The sequence below is a fragment of the Ornithorhynchus anatinus genome, chromosome 2 (assembly GCF_004115215.2).
Source record: "Ornithorhynchus anatinus isolate Pmale09 chromosome 2, mOrnAna1.pri.v4, whole genome shotgun sequence".
NCBI classification, from domain to species: domain Eukaryota; kingdom Metazoa; phylum Chordata; class Mammalia; order Monotremata; family Ornithorhynchidae; genus Ornithorhynchus; species Ornithorhynchus anatinus.
The window spans coordinates 104736211-104757181 of record NC_041729.1 but is presented as its reverse complement, the minus strand read 5'-3'; the positions used below and the strand labels follow the sequence as shown (position 1 = coordinate 104757181).

Here is a 20971-nt window from a genome sequence, read left to right as displayed (position 1 = left end):
CGCTTAACAAATGCCACCATTTATTTATTTTTAAATATCATCACTATTATTAGGACCATATGGGAAACAACCCCTGGCTCTGGACTTGGGGAATTCGCATTCCTCTTGCTGAATGGGGCTGCAGAGAGTGGCTGTCCAGGGAATGGGGGGAGGGGGAGGAGAGTGTTTCGAGCCCGGGTCATCCGTGGATTGAACCAGACCACCACGGGATGGAGGATCCTCGGCAGGTGGGGACTGGAGGACGTTCAAAGACGGAAATCCCGTTCGTTGCCTGAACCAACGGGTTGATGACAGGGCTCCGCCCGCCTTCTCCGGGACGCTCCCGACAAGAAACAAGTGGACCAATTTGTCTCCTTTGGTGGATAGGACTACTCATTATTAGTAATGGCAGTTTTTACTGAGTGCCTGTGGACAGAACACTATGAAAGGTACTTGAACCCAACCAAACTGTGAAAGGTATTTAAAGCCAACCAAATTTTCTGACAAACCTAATAAAATTCTGCTGAAAAATCACGCACCGAAGTTACCATGTGGTCCGCAAGGATGAGCCCGGTTTTGTCTAATTAATGACGGCATCGCAAGGAAAGGCGAGTTGGGGCTGGGGGGACATTCAGTCGTATTTACTGAATGCTTACTGTGTGCAGAGCACTGTACTAAGCACTTGGAAAGTACAATTCAGCAAGAAAGAGAGACGATCCCTGCCCACACCAGGCTTACAGGGGCACCTAAAAGGTTTCAGAAAGCTGAAGGTCACACACACCGGTGTTCACCGTCATAGCTGTAAAAAGAACCTCTCGGATTATACACATGCAAAGTGAGTCTTTTATTCTCACGTGCACAGATGAACAGAGTATCTAGTTTTATTTTTTCTGGGTGAGAGGGCAGGGACTAATGTGCTCAGCTTCCCCAAGAGCACAGCAACACCATAGTGAATCCAAGTTTCAGATTCCCTTAGAGGAGGTGATCAGGGCCCATCAGTTGCCGGGCATGAAGGGTGAAAGGGAACTAACTCTCTCTGGAGTCTACACGGGCGCTTCCCTACCTGGAGTCGTCATACCCGGTGTCCTCCCTAGCCGCCCTCCCCCCCAGCAATCATCCCCTGGCTTCCTCGCCTCATATTACATTTTGGACCTCATTCTTCACACCGCTCCAGAGCTTCACCCATTTCTAGGAACCGTCGTTTCTCCACTCTGGCCTCAGATCCCCTCCCCTCTCCCACCATCCCCATGCCCCTTGAGAGCCCCGACTTCCCCAACAGACTATAATGTAAACTCCTCGTGGGCAGGGATCGTTTCTACCAACTCAGTTGCACTGTACTTTCCCATGCGATTAGTACAGGGCTCTAAACATAGTAAGGGGCTCAACTGCTCGTCCGTTCAGTTGTATATAATTGTATATATTTTTATTACCCTATTTATTTTGTTAATGAGATGTACATCCCCTTGATTCTATTTATTGCCATTGTTTTTGCCTTGTCCGTCTCCCCCGATTAGACCGTAAGCCCGTCAGTGGGCAGGGACTGTATCTGTTGCCGATTTGTACATTCCAAGCGCTTAGTACAGTGCTCTGCACATAGTAAGCGCTCAATAAATACTACTGAATGAATGAATGAATACCTTTGATGGATCAACTGATTACCCATCCCTGGGAGCCCGCCTTCCTTATGACCCTTCCCACTTTGCTCCCTGGGACCTCCCCCATTCCCTAGGATTCCCTCTCATCAGGCCTCTTCCAAAACTCATAATTCCCCAACCCCTCAATCCCGTCATCTGCTCATATCCACCCACTCAAACCCAGTCCCTTTCAACCCCCTGCCCCTAAATCCCCTTCACACACCCCCTTTGCCCCTTAGTCCCATTATTATTATTATTAATATTATTCAGGCCCACCCCTCCTCACCCACCCCCTTGCCTCCCAGTCCCCTCCACACCCACTCTCTCGCCCCTCGGTCTCCTTCACACCTACCCCTCACCTCAGTCCCCTTCCCGGCCACCCCCTTGCCTCTCAGTCTCCTTTCATCCATTCAATCTCATTTACTGAGCGCTGACTGTGTGCAGAGCCCTGTACTAAGCGCTTGGGAAAGTACAATATAACAAACAGTGGCATTCCCTGCCCGCAACGAGCTTACAGTCGGGGGTGGGGGGGAGGATACACATCAATATAAATGAATAAAATGAGTTATGTACATAAGTGCTGTGGGGCTGGGAGGGGGGAAGAACGAAAGGAGCAAGTCAGGATGACGCAGAAGGGAGTGGGAGATGAGGGAAAGCGGGGCTTAATCTGGGAAGGCCTCTTGGAGGAGATGGGCCTACAAGAAGGCTTTGAAGGGGGGGAGAGTCATTGTCAGATTTAAGCAGGGAGGGCGTTCCAGGCCAGAGGCAGAACGTGGTCCAGGGGTCCCCCTCGCCCCTCAATCCCTTTCACACGTTTACCCTCTGAACACGTACATCTACTGTATGGTCTTGGGCAAGTCACTTCACTGGGCCTCAGTTCCCTCGTCTGTAAAATGGGGATAAGGAACGTGAGCCCCATCTGGGCCGAGGCCTGTGTTCAACCTGTCAAACTTGTATCTGTCCCAGCTCTTAGAACGGTGTTTGGCACGGAGTAATTGCTTAAGGAGAACCATGATGATTATTCTTCTTCACACTGACCTCCTCACCCCTCAGTCCCCTTCCCACCCAGCGCTTCACCCCTCGGTTGTCTATGTGACCTTGGCCAAGCACTTCACAGGGCTTCAGTTCCCTCATCTGTAAAATGGGGATAAAGACTCTGAGCCCAACGCGGGTGTGTGCCCCATGCGTCTGACCTAACAAACTTGTATCCATCGCGGGGCTCAGAAGAGTGTTGGCCACAGAGTTGCCCATCGCTTAGACTGTGAGCCCATCATTGGGCAGGGACTGTCTCTATCGGTTGCCTAATTGTACATTCCAGGTGCTTAGTACAGTGCTCTGCCCATAGTAAGCGCTCAATAAATACGACTGAATAAATGAAAGTGCTTCAGGGGAACCGGGATCATTCTTCTTCCCACCGACCCTCTCGCCCCTCACTGGCCCTTCCCACCCATGCCCTCGCCCCTCATGTGTCTGCTGAGTGACCCTGGGCAAGTCACTTCCCTGGGCCTCAGTTCCCTCCATTAGACTGTGAGCCCATCACTGGGCAGGGATTGTCTCTATCTTGTTGCCGAATTGTACATTCCAAGAGCTTAGTGCACGAGAAGCAGCGTGGCTCAGTGGAAAGAGCACGGGCTTTGGAGTCAGAGGTCATGGGTTCAAATCCCGGCTCGGCCACTTGTCAGCTGTGTGACTTTGGGCAAGTCACCTAACTTCTCGGTGCCTCAGTTACCTCATCTGTAAAATGGGGATGAAGACTGTGAGCCCCACGTGGGACAACCTGATTCCCCTGTGTCTACCCCAGCGCTTAGAACAGTGCTCGGCACATAGTAAGCGCTTAACAAATACCAACATTAGTAAGCGCTCAATAAATACTATTGAATGAATGGATGAAGGAACCCACCCCCTTGTCCCTCAGGTGTGTGCTGCGTGACCCTGGGCAAGTCACTTCACTGAGCCTCAGTTCCCTCATCTGTAAAACGGGAATAAAGCATGGGAGCACCACGAGGGCCAAGGCCTGGGTCCCACCTGTCAAATGTGCATTTCTCCCAGAGCTCAGAGCAGTGCTGGGCACAGGGTAAGCGTTTAAGGGGAACCATGACCATTCCTCTTCTTCTTCCCACCCACCCCCTCGCCCCTCAGGTGTCTGCTGCGTGACCCTGGGCAAGCCACTTCCCTGGGCCTCAGTTCCCTGGTCTGTAAAATGGGGATAAAGTGTGGGAGCTCCACGTGGCCCAAGGCCTGAGTCCAACCCTTCAAACTTGTATCTATCCCAGCTCTTAGGAAGTGCTTAAGAGGAACCATGACCATTCTTCTTCCCACCCACCCCCTCGCCCCTCCGGTGTCTGCTGCGTGACCCTGTGGAAGCCACTTCCCTGGGCCTCGGTTCCCTGGTCTGTAAAATGGGGATAAAGCGTGGGAGCCCCACGTGGGCCAAGGCCTGGCTCCAACCCTTCAAACTTGCATCTCTCCCAGCTCTTAGGAAGTGCTTAAGAGGAACCATGACCATTCTTCTTCTTTTTCCCAACCCCCTCACCTCTTGGTCCCCTTCCCCCTCACCCCCTCGCCCCTCTGGTGTCTGCTGCCTGACCCTGGGCAAGTCACTTCCTTGGGCCTCAGTTCCCTCATCTGTAAAATGGGGATAAAGCGTGGGAGCCCTGTGTGGGCCAAGGCCTGGCTCCAAACCTTCAAACTTGCATCTATCCCAGCTCTTAGGAAGCGCTTAAGAGGAACTATGACCATTCTTCTTCTTCTTCCTACCCACCCCCTCAGTTCCCTCGTCAGTAAAATGGTGATAAAGCATGGGAGCCCCACGTAGGCCAAGCCCTGGCTCCAACCCTGCAAACTTGCATCTCTCCCAGCTCTTAGGAAGCGCTTAAGGGGAACCATGACCATTCTTCTTTTTCCCAACCCCCTCGCCTCTCAGTCCCCTTCCCACTCACCCCCTCGCCCCTCTGGTGTCTGCTGCGTGACCCTGGGCAAGTCACTTCCCTGGGCCTCAGTTCCCTGGTCTGTAAAATGGGGATAAAGCGTGGGAGCCCCACGTGGGCCAAGGCCTGGCTCCCACCCTGCAAACTTGCATCTCTCCCAGCTCTTAGGAAGCGCTTAAGGGGAACCATGGCCATTCTTCTTCTTCCCACCCACCCCCTCGCCCCTCAGGTGTCTGCTGCCTGACCCTGAGCAAGCCACTTCCCTGGGCCTCAGTTCCCTGGTCTGTAAAATGGGGATAAAGCGTGGGAGTCCCACGTGGGCCAAGGCCTGGCTCCCACCCTGCAAACTTGCATCTCTCCCAGCTCTTAGGAAGCGCTTAAGGGGAACCATGACCATTCTTCTTTTTCCCAACCCCCTCGCCTCTCGGTCCCCTTCCCCCTCACCCCCTCGCCCCTCTGGTGTCTGCTGCGTGACCCTGGGCAAGTCACTTCCCTGGGCCTCAGTTCCCTGGTCGGTAAAATGGGGATAAAGCGTGGGAGCCCCACGTGGGCCAAGGCCTGGCTCCCACCCTGCCAACTTGCATCTCTCCCAGCTCTTAGGAAGCGCTTAAGGGGAACCATGACCATTCTTCTTCTTCCTACCCACCCCCTCGCCCCCCAGGTGTCTGCTGCGTGGCCCTCTCTCCTGGGCCTCAGTTCCCTGGTCTGTAAAATGGGGATAAAGCGTGGGAGGCCCAGAGGGGCTCCAGGACGGGCAGAGTTTAGGGGGGCGGCCCCCCCCTCCCCCGTGGTGATCCCCCTCCCCACCTCGAGCTTGTGGTTGATCTGGGACACGGTCTGCGCCTTGTGGCAGAGCTGCGCGAAGCAGGAGCTGAGGCTGGTCATCTTCTGGCGGCCCTCGTAGGTGATGTCGGCCTGGTCGGGGTCGATCTCGCCCAGCAGCAGGTCGACGTCGACGAAGGCCTTGTCGAACTCCTTCTCCAGCACCTCCAGCCAGCGGAACATGGACAGCCCGCCGCCCGGGGCGCCCGGGACCCCCGCCGACATGGCGGCGGGGCGAGGAGGAAAAGGAAAAAAAGGAGAAAAAGGAGAAAAAGAAAAAGAAGAAGGAGGAGGCCCCGCTCCGGCCGCTCAGCGGGCTGGGCCCCACCAAGAAGGCGGCGACCAGTCCTGGCCGTCAAGGAGCCAGGCGGCCGCGGGGACCCACTGCGCCTGCGCGCCCCGGCCCGGGCGGGGCAACGGCCGCCCGGCCGCCATCTTGGTTGAGGGCCCGCCGCGTTGGAAGCGCCTTCCCTCGCCCGGCTGAGCGACTTCCGGTGGGGCCGCACAGGCGCCGTAGCCGCTTTGACGCTCGCCCCCCTCCCCCCCGCTTCCGGCAGCCGCCGCGGAGAACGACCGGCGAAGGCGATTGGCTGGAAGCCGGGCGGGCGGGGGGAGGCGGCCAATGGCGGTTGAGGGGCGGGGCCTGGCCGTTGCTAGGGAAGGGGCCTGCCTGAGGCAGCCTCTGTGGGGAGCTAGAATTAATAATAATAACGTTCGGATTGGTTAAGCGCTTACTATAATAATAATGTTGATATTTGTTAAGTGCTTACTCTGTGCAGAGCACTGTTCTAAGCGCTGGGGGAGATACAGGGTCAGTAGGTGGTCCCACGTGAGGCTCACAGTTAATCCCCATTTTACAGATGAGGGAAGTGAGGCCCATAATAATAATGATGATGGTAGTTGTTAAGCATTTACTGTGTGCAGAGCACTGTTCTAAGCGCTGAGGGAGATACAGGGTCATCAGGTGGCCCCACGTGAGGCTCACAGTCTTCATCCCCATTTTACACATGAGGGAAGTGAGGCCCATAATAATAATGATAATGGTAGTTGTTAAGCACTTACTATGTGCAGAGCACTGTTCTAAGCGCTGCGGTAGATACAGGGTCATCAGGTTGTCCCACGTGAGGCTCACAGTTAATCCCCATTTTACAGATGAGGGAAGTGAGGCCCATAATAATAATGGTGATGGTATTTGTTAAGCACTTACTGTGTGCAGAGCACTGTTCTAAGCGCTGGGGAAGATACAGGGTCATCAGGTGGTCCCACGTGAGGCTCACAGTTAATCCCCATTTTGCAGATGAGGGAACTGAGGCCCAGAGAATAATAGTAATAATGATAATGGTATTTGTTAAGCACTTACTATGTGCAGAGCACTGTTCTAAGCGCTGGGGTTGATACAGGGTCATCAGGTTGTCCCACGTGAGGCTCACAGTCTTCATCCCCATTTGACAGATGAGGTCACTGAGGCCCAGAGAATAACAATAATCATGGTAATGGAATTTGTTAAGTGCTTACTATGTGCAGAGCACTGTTCTAAGCGCTGGGAGAGATACAGGGTCATCGGGTTGTCCCATGTGAAGCTCACAGTCTTCATCCCCATTTGACAGATGAGGTCACTGAGGCACAGAGAAGAAGAATAATCATGATACTGGTATTTGTTAAGTGCTTACTATGTGCCGAGCACTGTTCTAAGCACTGGGGAGGATACAGGGTCATCAGGTTGTCTCACGTGAGGCTCACAGTCTTCACCCCCATTTTACAGAGGAGGTCACTGAGGCCCAGAGAAGTGAAGTGACTTGCCCACAGTCAGCGGACAAGTGGCAGATCTGGGATTCGAACCCATGACCTCTGACTCCCAAGCCCAGGCTCTTTCTACTGAGCCATGCTGCTTCTATAATTGTAATCATTCATTCATTCAGTTGTATGTATTGAGCGCTGACTGTGTGCAGAGCGCTGTCCCAAGCGCTTGGGAAGTACAATGCATCAACAGATAGAGACCATCCCTAATAATAATAATAATAATGTTGGTATTTGTTAAGCGCTTACTATGTGCAGAGCACTGTTCTAAGCGCTGGGGTAAACACAGGGGAATCAGGTTGTCCCACGTGGGGCTCACAGTCTTAATCCCCATTTTACAGATGAGGGAACTGAGGCACAGAGAAGTTAAGTGACTTGCCCACAGTCCCTACCCAACAACGGGTTCACAGTCTAGAAGCGGGGACACAGACGACAAAACAAGTAGACAGGCATCAGTAGCATCAAAATTAATAACAATAATAATAATAAAGATGATGGCATTTACTGAGCGCTTGCTATGTGCCAAGCACTGTTCTAAGCGCTGGGGAGGATACAAGGTGATCAGGTTGTCCCACGTAGGCTTCATCCCCTTTTGACAGATGAGGTCACGGAGGCGCAGAGGATAATGAGTACAGTGATGGTGTTTGTTAAGCGCTTACTATATGCAAAGCACTGTTCCAAGCGCTGGGGAGGATGCAAGGTAATCGGATTGTCCCACGTGGGACTCACAGCCTTAATCCCCATTTTACAGATGAGGTAACTGAGGCCCAGAGAAGTGAAGTGACTTGCCCAAGCGACTGAGCGGGATTGAAACTCAAATTGAAGTGACTTGCCCAAAGTCACACAGCGGACAGGTGGCGGGGCCGAGATTAGAACCCATGATCTCTAACTCCCAAGCCTGGGCTCTTTCCACTGAGCCGTGCTTATAGATCTATGCACATCGTTTAGACCGTGAGCCCGTCACTGGACAGGGATTATCTCTATCTGCCGCCGAATTGTACATTCCAAGCGCTTAGTACAGTGCTCTGCACATAGTAAGTGCTCAATAAATACGATTGAATGAATGAACTGAATGATTCCCAAGCCCCTGCTCTTTCCACTAAGCCATCCACCGCCATCACCACCGCCACCGCCCTGCACTTGGATCTGTGACCTGTGGCCATTTAATATTTGATCATTAAAATCTATAATGATATCAAATATATATTATAAAGTACTTTCACTCATTTAATGGCATTTATTGAACATTTACTGCGGGCAAAGCTCTTGGGAGAGTACAATATAACAGCCAACAGGCACATTCCTGCCCACAGCGAGCTCACAGTCTACAGGGAGAGACAGACATTAATATAAATAAATAGATAAATAAATAAATTACAGAGATATACAGATATATTCATGTGTGCTTGGGGGATGGAAGGGAGGATGAATAAAGGAGCAAGTAGGAGCGGCACAGAAGGGAGTGGGAGAAGAGAGGCGGGCTTAATCAGGGAAGGCTTCTTGGAGGAGATGTGCCATTAAAAATGGTTTTGAAGTAGTTTTGAAAAAGGTTATTCTTATTAAAGTCTGCCTCCCCTTCTGGACCATGAGCCATTCTGTCTTCCCCCTCCCAATCCCACAGGATTTATGTACATATCTGAAATTTATTTATTTGTACTGATGTCTGTCTCCACCCCTGCTAGACTGTGAGCTGCTGTCAGCAGGGAAGGGGTCTGTTTATTGTTGTATTGTCTTCTCAAAAGCACTTAGTAATAATAATAATGATGATGGCATTCGTTAAGCACTTACTCTGTGCCAAGCACTGTTCTAAGGGCTGCACCTAACAATCCACCAGAGACAGGCACTAAAATTAGATAGGAAGAAGAAGGAAAAAGACTGTAAACTTGTTGTGGGCAAGGAATGTGTCTATTTATTGTGATATCGTACTTTCCCAAGGGCTTAGTACAGTGCTTTGCACACAGTAAGTGCTCAATAAGAGCCCGGGATTGGGAGTCAGAGGTCATGGGTTCGAATCCCGACTCTGCCACTTGTCAACTGTTTGACTGTGGGCAAGTCACTTAACTTCTCTGTGCCTCAGTTCCCTCATCTGTAAAATGGGGATTAAGACTGTGAGCCTCACGTGGGACAACCTGATTACTCTGCATCTACCCCAGCACTTAGAACAGTGCTCTGCACATAGTAAGCGCTTAACAACTTCCAACATTATTATTATTTATGTTATATATTAAGCGCTTATAATGTAACAGGCACTGTACTGGGTGATACGTTAGATACAAAACAAGTTGGACACACAGGGCTCACAGTCCCCATTTTATAGATGAGGTAATTGAGGCCCAGAGAAGTTAAGTGACCTGCCCAAGGTCACCCAGCAGATAAGCGGCAGAGCCGGGAATGGAACCAGGTCCTCGTGACTCCCAAGCCCGTGTTCTCTCCGGGCCATGCTGCTTCTCTAAGGATTTTGAAGATGGGGAAGGATAAGGTTTGGTGAAGCTGAGATGGGAGGGGCAATTCAGGCAGAAGGAAAATCATGGCCAGTGGGTCAAAGCGGGAGAGTGGCAAGCGAGGTGCAGCTAAGAGGTCTGCTTGAGAGGCGTGCTCTTTGTGGACAGGGAACCTATCTACCAACTCTGTTATATCGACCTCTCCCGAGTGCTTTGCTTATCAACCTTTGCATGAAACAAAACCTCCTCACTCTTGGCTTCCAAGCTCTCCACCCCCTTACCCCTCCTACCTCACCTCCCTTCTCTTCTTCTCCAGCCCAGTCCGCACACTCTGCTCCTCTGCTGCCACTCACCTCCTCACAGTCCCCCGTTCTCGCCCGTCCCGCCGTCGACCCCTGGCCCACGTTCTACCGCTGACCTGGAACGCCCTCCCTCCTCACCTCCGCCAAACTAACTCTCTTCCCCTCTGTGAGGCCCTACTGAGAGCTCACCTCCTCCCGGAGGCCTGCCCAGACTGAGCCCTCCTTCCTCCCCTCCCCATTCCTCCCTCCCCCTCCCTCTGCTCTTCACCCTTCCACTCCTCACTGCACTTGTGCATATTTGTATATATTATTTATTACTCTATTTTATTAATGATGTGTATATATCTATGATTCTATTTATCTTGATGGTATGGATGCCTGACTGCTTTTGTTTTGTTGTCTGTCTCCCCCATTTAGACGGTGAGTCCATTGTTGGGTAGGGATTGTCTCTATCTGTTCCCGAATTGTTCTTTCCAACCCCTAGTACAGTGTTCTGCACACAGTAAGTGCTCAATAAATATGACTGAATGAATTCATTAATTCAGTGCTCTGCACACAGTAAGCCCTCAAAAAATACGATTGATTGCTACATGTGCAGAGAACAACAAGGAGGCGGAGAAGTAAGAAAAAGCCAAGCAATCGGCAAGAGTTTTTGTTTTTGGGGATCTACTGAAGGTTTCTGAGGAAAGTTTATAGGCAGTGTAGCCTAGAGGAATGAGTGTGGGACTGAGAGTCAGCAAACCCAGGTCCCCCATATTCATTCATTCCTTCAATCGTATTTATTGATTGCTTACTATGTGCAGAGAACTGTACTAAGCACTTGGAACGTACAGTTTGGCAACAGATAGAGACTCAGCCATTTGCCTGTTGTGTGGTATTGGGCAAGTCACTTGACCAGTTTCCTCCTCTATTAAATGGAGAAAAAATACCTGTTAACCTTATCTCTTAAACTCTGATTCCCTATATAGAACAGGGTCTATGTCCAAACTGAACTGGTGTGTATCCTCAGCTCTTGACAGGTAATGAGTGCTTAATGAACTAATAATAATAATAACAATCGCTTAGGAGATTTATGCTATGTTTTGATTAGCATTTTATTAACCTCTTCCAGATGCAAACATGAGATAGGGGAGAGGCGAGGGACATGCCCTCTGTATGTAATTTATCTAAAGTTAACAGGAGGACAACCATAATAGCATTTTACCTCCTTTTTTTTGTCCCTTCCCACACTTTGGGGAGATAATAACTCTTACTCTTACTCACACCTCCCTGCTGGGATCCCATGATCTCGCTGGCCATGGGCCAACCCTCACACAAGCTCGGTCATTCAAGGGTCACAACAATATTAATCCTCGGTGTACACACGCACACTCAGAGAATTTGGTTGAGGCCTCTTCCTCCCCACAGTGAGTGGCGCATATAGACTTCCCCCTCTCCAACCTTTGGTCTGGCCATACCTCCCTCCTTCTCAGATCCTCTCTCCAGGCTCCGACTCATCTTCCATCCCCCTGGGCCAGCTGCTTCTGAATGCCTGTGTCCATTACAAAAGACACACCCACAAACACGGAGAGAGAGAGAGACAGAGAGAAAGAGCCGATTTCATTTCCAGCTGGGGTGATGACCCTAGCGACTAGTCCTGAAGTTGAGAAACTAAGAAATGCAAAATCCAGACTGTAGTCAAGACTGGGCAGAGTTTTCTATCCAAGTGCTGCCATTTGTTGTCACGTCCCACTAAATATAAGGTCCCACAATGAGGGGCAGGAGGGACCTTCATCAATACATTTATTCAATTAAAGAAGGGGGCTGAAAAGGGGCACCAATATATTTTCTTATGTCATCTAAAATGCTTCGCATTCTCCAAACTAAAATAGCCTATTCTGCCCTGCTGGATAAGTCACTGTCCAGAACTTCAAGAAATGGTCTATCCCGTGACATAATGGAAATTCCCCCGGTCACCCTCTTGTCGTCATTTTCAAAAAGAATACTAAGTGTTTTAAATATACTGCTATTTCTTGGACAGCCTAAATGTTCAATCATAGGAAAGGCCCCATCTCATCACTTGACTGTCCTTTCTTATTGACGTAGCATATTTCTTTGAATGAGTTTTCATTGAATCGTATTTACTGAGCATTTACTATGTGCAAAGCACTGTACTAAGTGTTTTGAAGAGTATTATATAGCAGCAAACAGGCACATTCCTGCTCACAATAAGCTCCCAGTCTAGAGTCTGAAGTGATGCTATGAAGAAGAAAATATAGAAACACTCCCAAGCCAACAGGGCTAAATTCCCAGTGCATTAAGTGCTCCCCGCAATATGAGCTACCACACCCCTTCATCAGGGATGAAGGGAGGACAGCAAACCTGGATTGGGGAGAGCATGGAGGGAGTGTGGCTTTAAGGGACTTGGCTTACATAGAGGTGAGGGAAGAAACAGAGAAAAATAGATGGGGAAGGGAACTTAGGGGAAGATGGAGAAGAAAGTGTAGAAGGTGAACGGGAGGAAGGGAAGCGGAGGAAAGGAAAAAGAGAGAAGAAGGGAGAGGAAGATGAAGTCCCTCAAGACTGTGTCTCTTTGGAATTAATTCCTCCACAGACCTTCTTGATCCTGAAGTCTTCTATGCAACTAAGGAGGATTAGTTATTATGTGCTTACTATATGCCAAGCACTGAACTAAGCTCTGTCTAACACTTATCTATCATTTTTGGCAAGACCCCATCGACATTATCATTTTTCCAAGTGCCCAGTAGATTGTAAGCTCCAGCTAGGTGGGTTTACCTCTACCAACTCTGTTGTTTTCTACAAGTATTGAGTACAGTGCTCTGCACACATAAAGTGCTCAATGAATACCATTGTTTGAGTGAAATTGTCTAGTCCTTCGCCCTGTACAACATACTAGCTCTCCTTCACAGGGAAGCAGTGTGGCCTAGTGGAAAGAGTACGGGCCTGGGAGTCAGAGGATCTGGGCCCTCATCCCGGCTCTGCCAGTGGTCTGCTGTGTAACGTTAGGCAAGTCATATAACCCCACTGTGCCTCAGCGATCTCATCCGTAAAACGGGGATTAAATCCTACTCAGTCAGTCTGTCAGTCAATCCTACTTATTGAGCATTTACGTGCTTACTTGAGCAGTGCAAGGAGTTGAGGCACCGCTGGGATTCAAATCCAGGATCTCCTGTTTACTAGACAGGCATTTTAATCAACTAAGCCACAGCTATGAGCCCTATGTGGGACAGGGACTGTGTCCAACCTGATTATCCTATATGTACCCCAGCGCTTAGTACAGTGCCTGACACCTAATAAACGCTTTACAAATACCAAGGTCAAAGGAGATAGCTACACCTACCCTCGGAATTCAAGAACTAATGTCCCCAAGTTGCCACTTAAATTAAGGATAACCTGAAAGGAAGCAGGGATCCAATATAACTGTCTTTGTTAAGGACCCTATGATTCAAAGTCTTCACTCACTCCAACTCAGGAACTGGTTCGGCTTTATCTACCAGAGGTGCAATCTCCTTTGGTATCAGAGTTTACTGGTCATTCATTTTACCTCTTTCATCCCTTGTCACACTTCCATTTGTTTCTCAGGTTATCAATCTTTACAGATCAAATAAAGTTCCTGCCCCCCCCCACCACTTCCCCCACCCCAGTACTTCAAGGCTCAGGTTTCCAAGAAGATTAGTCCTGTTTGGATAGCAAAAGCAGTTGAATTCTTATTATGCCCCCCACACTGTGAATTCTTTCTTCTTTGTGTTTGGACAGTTTGAGAATAACTGGGGAAGGCTGGTAAATCATCTCATTCACCTATCATCCCAAGAATGTCCATAGCCTCCTAAATCGAAGGGTCCTGAGGTACAGAGATAGGAGGAAAAGGGAAATAAAAGGGAGAAAACACACAAACAGAAGGAAAGCGAGCCAGGACAATGGTGCCGTGTCATCCTATAGAAATTATTTCTCGTTCCCGGGTGGCTCATTCCCAGGAAATTCACAGTAACAGGGGGCTGGGAGGGCAGTCTAATTTCCCGGCTAAAAGACAAGGACGCGTCAATACACATCAAGAGGCAAGCCTGTCCAGAAGAACGTTTTGCTTCCAGGGAATTCCTGGACGGTCAATAATCATGTTTTAATATTGCTTGGCATTTAGCATCCAGACAGTATTCAGAAAGGGGTAGACTTGATTGGATTTGATCTCCCAATTTACATTCTGGGGCCGGCAAATTGAGTTCTGTCTCAATTTCAGCCTGAGGGCATGAAGGGACAGAGAGCAGGAAAATCCCCTCTGGCTCAGACCCCTGAAAAACAACTGCCCCCTTCATCGCGGTCAGCTTGGGGATGGAACCTTGTATGTCGTTGTTCCTGGTATTTTGTTCCTGGTATTCGAAGATGACTCCATTGCCAGTGTAGTAGTGAAGTAGCGGCTGAAATGACAGATGAAAGGACCCACAGCCCCATGCTTTTAGGAACAATTATCACTGTGGTATTTGTTAAGAGCTTACTATGTGCCAGGCCCTATACTAAGCGCTGGGGTGGTTACAAGCAAATCAGATTGGACACAGTCCATGTCCCATATGGGGTTCACAGTCTCAATCCCCATTTTACAGATGAGGTAACTGAGGCCCAGAGAAGTGAAGTGATTTGCCCGAGGTCTAATTCCAGGGCTGGAATTAGAACCCACGACCTCTGACTCCCAGGTTCGTGATCTATCTCCTAAGCCACGCTGGTGCTATTAAATTTGTTGCTTGTACGCGGTGCTGTTTTTGCTTTCGTCTCTCTTTTATTGGTGGTATTTATTAAGCCAAGCACTGGTCTGAGACCTGGAATAGTCAGGTAGGAAACAGTTCCTGACCCCATGTGGGTTCACAGCCTAAGGGGTCTCACAATCTCACGATCCTCTTGGAACGTCAGCTCAGAAAGAGCCATTCCTTTCTTGATCACAGTCAGGCAGACTGGTCTACCACCTCTCAGCTGAGGCTGCAATTTCCTGATTCTTAAAAATGTATCCTCTCTCCCTCTTGCTTTCTCCGCTACTCCATTTCAGCTCCCAAGACAGAAAGCGTTTGGGTAACCTGTTGCCATCCATTTCCCTTATGTGCCCATACTCGAAGCTGTGTTGAAGTGGGCCTAGCTTCGGCATGGTCTAGTGGAAAAAGAACAGAACTGAGATAAATCAATCGATCAATCGATTGTATTTATGAAGCGATGACTATGTAAAGACCACTGTACTAAGCACTTGGGAGAGTAGGATACAACAGCATTAGCAGACACATTCCCTGCCCGTAATAATAATAATGATAATTACAGTATTTGGGAAGTGCTTACTAAGCGCTGGGTGGATACAAAGGAAATCGGGTTGAACTCAGTCCCCGTCCCACGTGGGGCTCACAGTCTCAATCCCCATTTTACAGATGAGGGAACTGAGGCACAGAGAAGTGAAATGGCTTGCTCAAGGTCCCACGGCAGACAAATGGCAGAGCTGGGATTAGAAACCAGGTCCTTCTGACTCCTAGGCCCATGTTTTAACCACTAGGCTATGCTGCTTTTATTTATTATCCCAGGATTTCATTATCTGTGATCAAATCTTGCCACCTGATTTTGAGTACGGCGCACAAGTCACCCTGATGCAACCACTCAAGGAATCAGAAGTGGTGCCTGCAGAGGTTCCTGGACTTATTCACTAATAATAATGATAATGGTATCTGTTAAGGGCTTACTATGTGTCAAGCACTGTTTTAAGTGCAGGGATAGATTCAGGGTAATCAAGCTGCCACACGTGGGGCTCACTGCAGCCTTCATTAGGGTCTGAAGCTTAATAACAATTGTGATATCTGTTAAGGGCTCACTATGTGCCAGGCACTGTACTAAGCATTGGGGTGGATACAAGCAAACTAGGTTGGACAGAGTCCCCGTCTACATGGGGCTCACAGTCTTAATCCCCATTTTAGAGACGAGGGAAATGAGGCCTAGAGAAGTGACCTGCCCAAGGTCACTCAACAGACAAGTGGGAGATGCGGAACTAGAACCCGGGTCTTTATGACTCCCAGGCCCATCCTCTATTCACTAGGCCACGCTGCTTCTCTAGAGGTTGGTGCCCTCTAGACTCCTGGTAGGCAAGTAATATATCTACCAACTCTGTTGGGTTGAACTCGCTCCCAGGCACTTAGGCCAGTGCTCTGCACACAGTAAGTGCTCAGGAAATACCACCGATTGATCGACTGCTATCCCTTTGCTGCCATACTCTCTCTGGCACTGCTCTTCTTGATTCAATTTTCACTTACTTGTTTATCACTGCATCTTTGGGTAGGGTGCTGTCGAGGTGACAGAAAGATGGGTGGCAGGAGGGGATTGTCATAGTGCCACGTTGTTCCCCGGAGAGGACCCTAGGATGGGCAGAGTCTTGCTTCCAGGGCGCTGCAACATCATTAAGAGAAGCAGCATGGCGTGGGGGGTAGAACCTGGACCGGAGAGTCAGAAGGTCATGGGTTCTAATCCCGGCTCTGCCACACGTCTGCTGTGAGAAGTTGGACAAGTCACTTTCACTTCTCTGGGTCTCAGTTACCTCACCTGTAAAATGGGGATCGAAACTGTGAGCCCCGGGTGTCCAACTCGATTTGTCGGTATCCAACCCAGCACTTAGTTCAGTGCCTGGCACATAGTAAACGCTTAACAATTGCCACTATTATTATCATTATTATTATTATTCATTCTGGAAACAGCCACTAGATCATGCAGAGCAGGATTTGCAGACCTCAAAAGGGAGGAAGGCTGCCTGGTAGACTCTAGATGCTAAGCTCATTATGGGCAGGCAATGTCGCTGTTTATTGTTGTATTGTACTTTCCCAAGCGCCTAGTACAGTGCTCTGCATACAGTATGTGCTCAGTAAAATGAATGAATTGTAAAATGTGCCCATGGGAGAGCAACTGGTAGGGAAAGGAGACCAGTGAGGGGCCCGTCACTCATGGAGACCTCCGTCTTGTAGGGCTGGATACACTAAACACCTCAGGGCTCAAACGAGAGGCTCATTTGGGATTTCACCGTGAAAAGGGGTGTAGCCCAGCAACTTCCACAAGATGACTTTGACAGGGCCCTTTTGTGTTGAACTGCTGAAAGCTGATGGCTTCTTTGATGTAATCTCCACTTTATCTCCAGAACAAGAGCCGTCTGTGAGCCTTGCTTTACCCAGAGATAATTCTCCCCTTCATTTTGCTCCTTTTCATTTTCTTTCCTTCTTTATTGCCATTGCAGGGAAGGGGCTGGGAAGATTCTTGTTACATCCCCGTGGGGACTTGTGACTTGCCCATTGTTCTGAGGGGTTACAGGATGCTTAAGGGACTCTAGTGGTCGAGAGGGAATGAGAGAGGGAATGAACTGTCCTGGGAGATCAAGTCTTCTGTTAATCAACGAAGCTGGGCTAGCCACAGCAACGTTTGTGCGTGCTTCTTTTCCCTCAGTGTGGTGTCCGTTGTTATACTGAAGTCTCCCAAGCACTTAGTACAGTGCTTTGCACACAGTAAGCACTCAGTAAATAGGATCGAATGAATAAATGTGCCTTAGATCTCTAGAAAGACCCAACACTTCCAGCTGATATCAGGGCTGGGTCCACTCAGCCCTAAGTAGACACGAATGTACCAGAAAATGGAAGAGAAATACAGGGAAGTGGGGGGGGGGGGGTCACTTGTCAGCCAATAATAATAATGGTATTTCTTAAGTGCTTACTATGTACCAAGCACTGTGGTGGATACAAGCACATCTGCTTGGACACAGCTCTTGTCCCACGTGGGACTTACAGTTCCAACCCCATTTTACAGATGAGGTAACTGAGGCTCAGAGAAGTGAAGTGCCTTGTCCAAGGTCACACCGCAGACTCGTGGGAGAGCCGGGATTAAAACCCATGACCTTCTGACTCCCAGGCCCGTGCTCTATCGAATATACCATGCTGCTTCACTAAGCTACGCTGCTTCATTAGCTATTCTGGAGCAAGGATGATGTGTTCCTTGGGGACATCTGTGTTAACCAAATTTCCCTTCTGCTGGCAGGAGTGCTATGACAAGGGAAAACAATCAATCAGTCAATTTAATGAATGCTTACTATTTACAGAGCCCTGTGCTAAGCGTTTGGAAGAGTACAGTACAGCAGAATTAGCAGACACATTCCCTACTCTGGGGGGGAGGAGATGCCAGATGAGAGGCCTGGGATTCCAAATAACATCTTGAATGTGGACTGAGCTTCTGTTTTCCCAGAGCACTTTCATATTACTTATCTCATTTTGTCATCCCAGTATCCCTGTGAGGTAGGGAGTGGCAGGAGTCATTATCCTCAATTAGCTAGTCATTATCTTCAATTTGCAGATGAGGAAACTGAGGCCCAGAAAGGTTAAGCGGCTCCCCCAATATCACACGGCAGGCCAGTGGCTGACTTGGATATTAGAATATAGGTCCTCTGACTCCCAAGACCCAACCCTTTTCACATGTGGCCTTGTGGGTAGAGCACAAGCTTGGGTGTCAGAAGGACCTGGATTCTAATCCCATCTCTGCCATTTGACTGCTGGGTGACCTTAGGCAAATCAATTCACTTCTCTGTGTCACATGATCTGTAAAATGGGGTTTAAGACTGTAAGCCCCACATGGGACAGGAACCTGCCTCTTTACAGCTCCAGAACTCAGTCTCGCCTCGTTCGTTTTAGGCTTTCAGTCATCTCCGACCCATAGCGAGGCTGCGGACACATCTTTCCCAGAACGCCCCACCTTCACCTGCAGTTGTTCTGGTAATGGATCCATACTGTTTTCTTGGTAAAAATATGGAAGTAGTTTACCATCATCTTCTTCCGTGCAGTCAACTCTAGTCTCTGTTCTCGATTCCCTCCCATGCCGCTGCTGCCCAGCACAGGTGAGTTTTGACTTGTAGCAGATTGCCTTCCACTCGCTAGCCATTGCCTAAGCTAGGAATGAAATGGACAGGCCTCTGCTTGACTCTCCCTCATGAAGTCAAGATTGGTAGAGAACTGGAAACTCTCCAGGTGTGACCCTGAGAGGGGTCCAGGACTCAGTGCTTGGCTCTAAATGTTAGGCCAGCACTTTGAGCCTCTGATGGCTGAGGGAGCTGGGAGGCTTTTCCAGAGAGGGCCCGAGCCCATCCTCCAGTGATCCCCGGCATTCTAATGGCATGGGCCACTCAGAATGGAGGAGACTGGAGAGCGTCTTTCCTGACCAGATATTTCCAGCCAGACTGGCATCCATTTGCCTCAGCCCTTGAAGATATGGACTCTTGGTCAGGGGATTCTGTCCAGCCCTCCCTTTCGGGCTGGGGGACCTCAGGGAATAACTGTCTGCCAGAAGGGCTGGCAACTCGGGGCTGCGGGCCTGCTCCTGAGGCCAGTCAGATTGGGGACCACAAGGGGGTGGGGTGGGGTGGGGAATAGAGACAAGAAATCCATGAAATGCAGCCTGTCTGCCAGGTGGATGGGGTGCCTGCACGTCTCCCCACTCCTCCAAAATGCCAAACGTTGCCCATTCCTCTCTGCATTAAGCAGAAACTCCTCACCATTGGCTTCAAGGCACTCAGTCAGTTCTCTCCCTCCGCTTCCCCACACTCTTTCCCATCAAACCCCAGCTTGGACACTTTGTTCTTCTCAAGATCACTCAAGCCTTCCCTCCTGCCCAGAATTCCCACCCTCTTTACATCTGACAGACCACAGCTCTTTTCATCTTCAAAACCCTTCTAAAATCACTTATCCTCTAATAATAATAATAATAATTTTGGCATTTGTTAAGCTCTTACTATGTGCCAGACGCTGTACTAAGCTCTGGGGTGGAGACAAGCAAATCGGGTTGGACACAGTCCCTCTCCCACATGGGGCTCACAGTCTCATTCCCCATTTTACAGTTGAGGTCACTGAGGCAGTCACTGAGGCACAGAGAAGGGAAGTGACTTGCCCAAGGTCACACAGCAGACAAGTGGCAGAGCCGGGATTAGAACCCATGACCTTCTGACTCCCAAGTCCATGCTCTATCCACTATGCCTTCCCTGGTTTATCTCTAATTTCCTGACTTCACATTCCTCACCTGATGCTTCAGGCCTTCCAGGCCAGCTAAGCTATTAAGTACTCACAACCCCTGTAGCTCTTACATACATTTTTTATATATTCTATTACTTCCTCCTACCTGTAGTGGATTTAAACATCTGTCTCTCCAAGATTATAAGCGTTTTGAGAGCAAGGATTGTGTCTACTTACTCTAATGTATTGTCCGCAGTATTGTCCGCTCTCAAGCACTTAGTACAGTGCCCTGCACACAATAAATGCTCAGTAAATGCTTGATTGATTGATTGAATGCTGCTGACAACCCCAAGCTATGGCCCATGGGGGTCAGAGATCTTGCTTGTCCTGAGCAGATTCAGGTTGAAAGAGCAGTTTACAATTTTTTTTGAATGGTATCTGTTAAGCATTTACTGTGTGTCAGGCACTGTAATAAGCTTTAGGGAAGAGACGAGCTAATCAGGTTAGAGGCAGCCCACGTCCCATGTGGGGCTCACTGCTTTATTTCCTGTTTTACAGATGAGGGAAGTGAGGCACAGAGAAGTGAAGTGACTTGCCCAAGGTCACACAGAAGACAAATGGTGGAGCTCTAATTAGAACCCATGCTCTATTCACAAGGCCAGGGTGTTTCTCAAAATGCTTCTCAAAATTTGAAAATTCATTTCAAGAAATTCCCCTGGCCCCATGCCAACTCAACCACGAGGGAATAATAGAGCCAGGAATCTTGGGCGGAAACCGGGGAACGAGTTCCAGAGATAATGCCCTCTCCCTTCCCTTCCCACAAGTCAAATTTGCACTCAGCGATCCCAATTACCCAAAGCTGCAAGATGACTGGCTGCCTTCCCACCCCTCTCCCTCTCAGTTCAATTTTCACAACAGGTGACCCAGGCAAAAACGCTCCCACGAAGTCATTCAAGAGGGGATTGCAGACAGACCCTTCTGTGCTCAGAGACCCCCTGGGGAACAGGCCCTCGTGGGACACTGACAGGGATCGTGACCGCAAGGTCTCCATCGAAGAGGAGATAAAAGACAGTTTTGCCTCTA

At 49.3% G+C, this 20971-nt stretch overlaps 1 protein-coding gene and 1 non-coding gene across 4 annotated transcripts in view; both read right to left on the bottom strand.

Annotated features, from left to right (window-relative positions):
- Window positions 1-5744, bottom strand: part of GOPC (golgi associated PDZ and coiled-coil motif containing) — a 50989-nt gene extending 45245 nt beyond the window's left edge. For 2 of the 3 annotated variants that reach the window (XM_029054643.2, XM_029054648.2), the window contains exon 1: window positions 5348-5744. In XM_029054643.2, the coding sequence (XP_028910476.1) occupies window positions 5348-5587 (240 nt within the window). In that variant the 5' untranslated portion in view covers window positions 5588-5744. The remainder of the gene's footprint in view (window positions 1-5347) is intronic. The other variant, XM_029054654.2, reaches the window with a different exon arrangement.
- Window positions 5745-18790: 13046 nt separating this feature from the next.
- LOC114809349 lies at window positions 18791-18928 on the bottom strand. Its single transcript, XR_003757136.1, has one exon. It is a non-coding gene; the product is annotated as a small nucleolar RNA SNORA7 (small nucleolar RNA).
- Between the last annotated feature and the right edge of the window lie 2043 nt (window positions 18929-20971).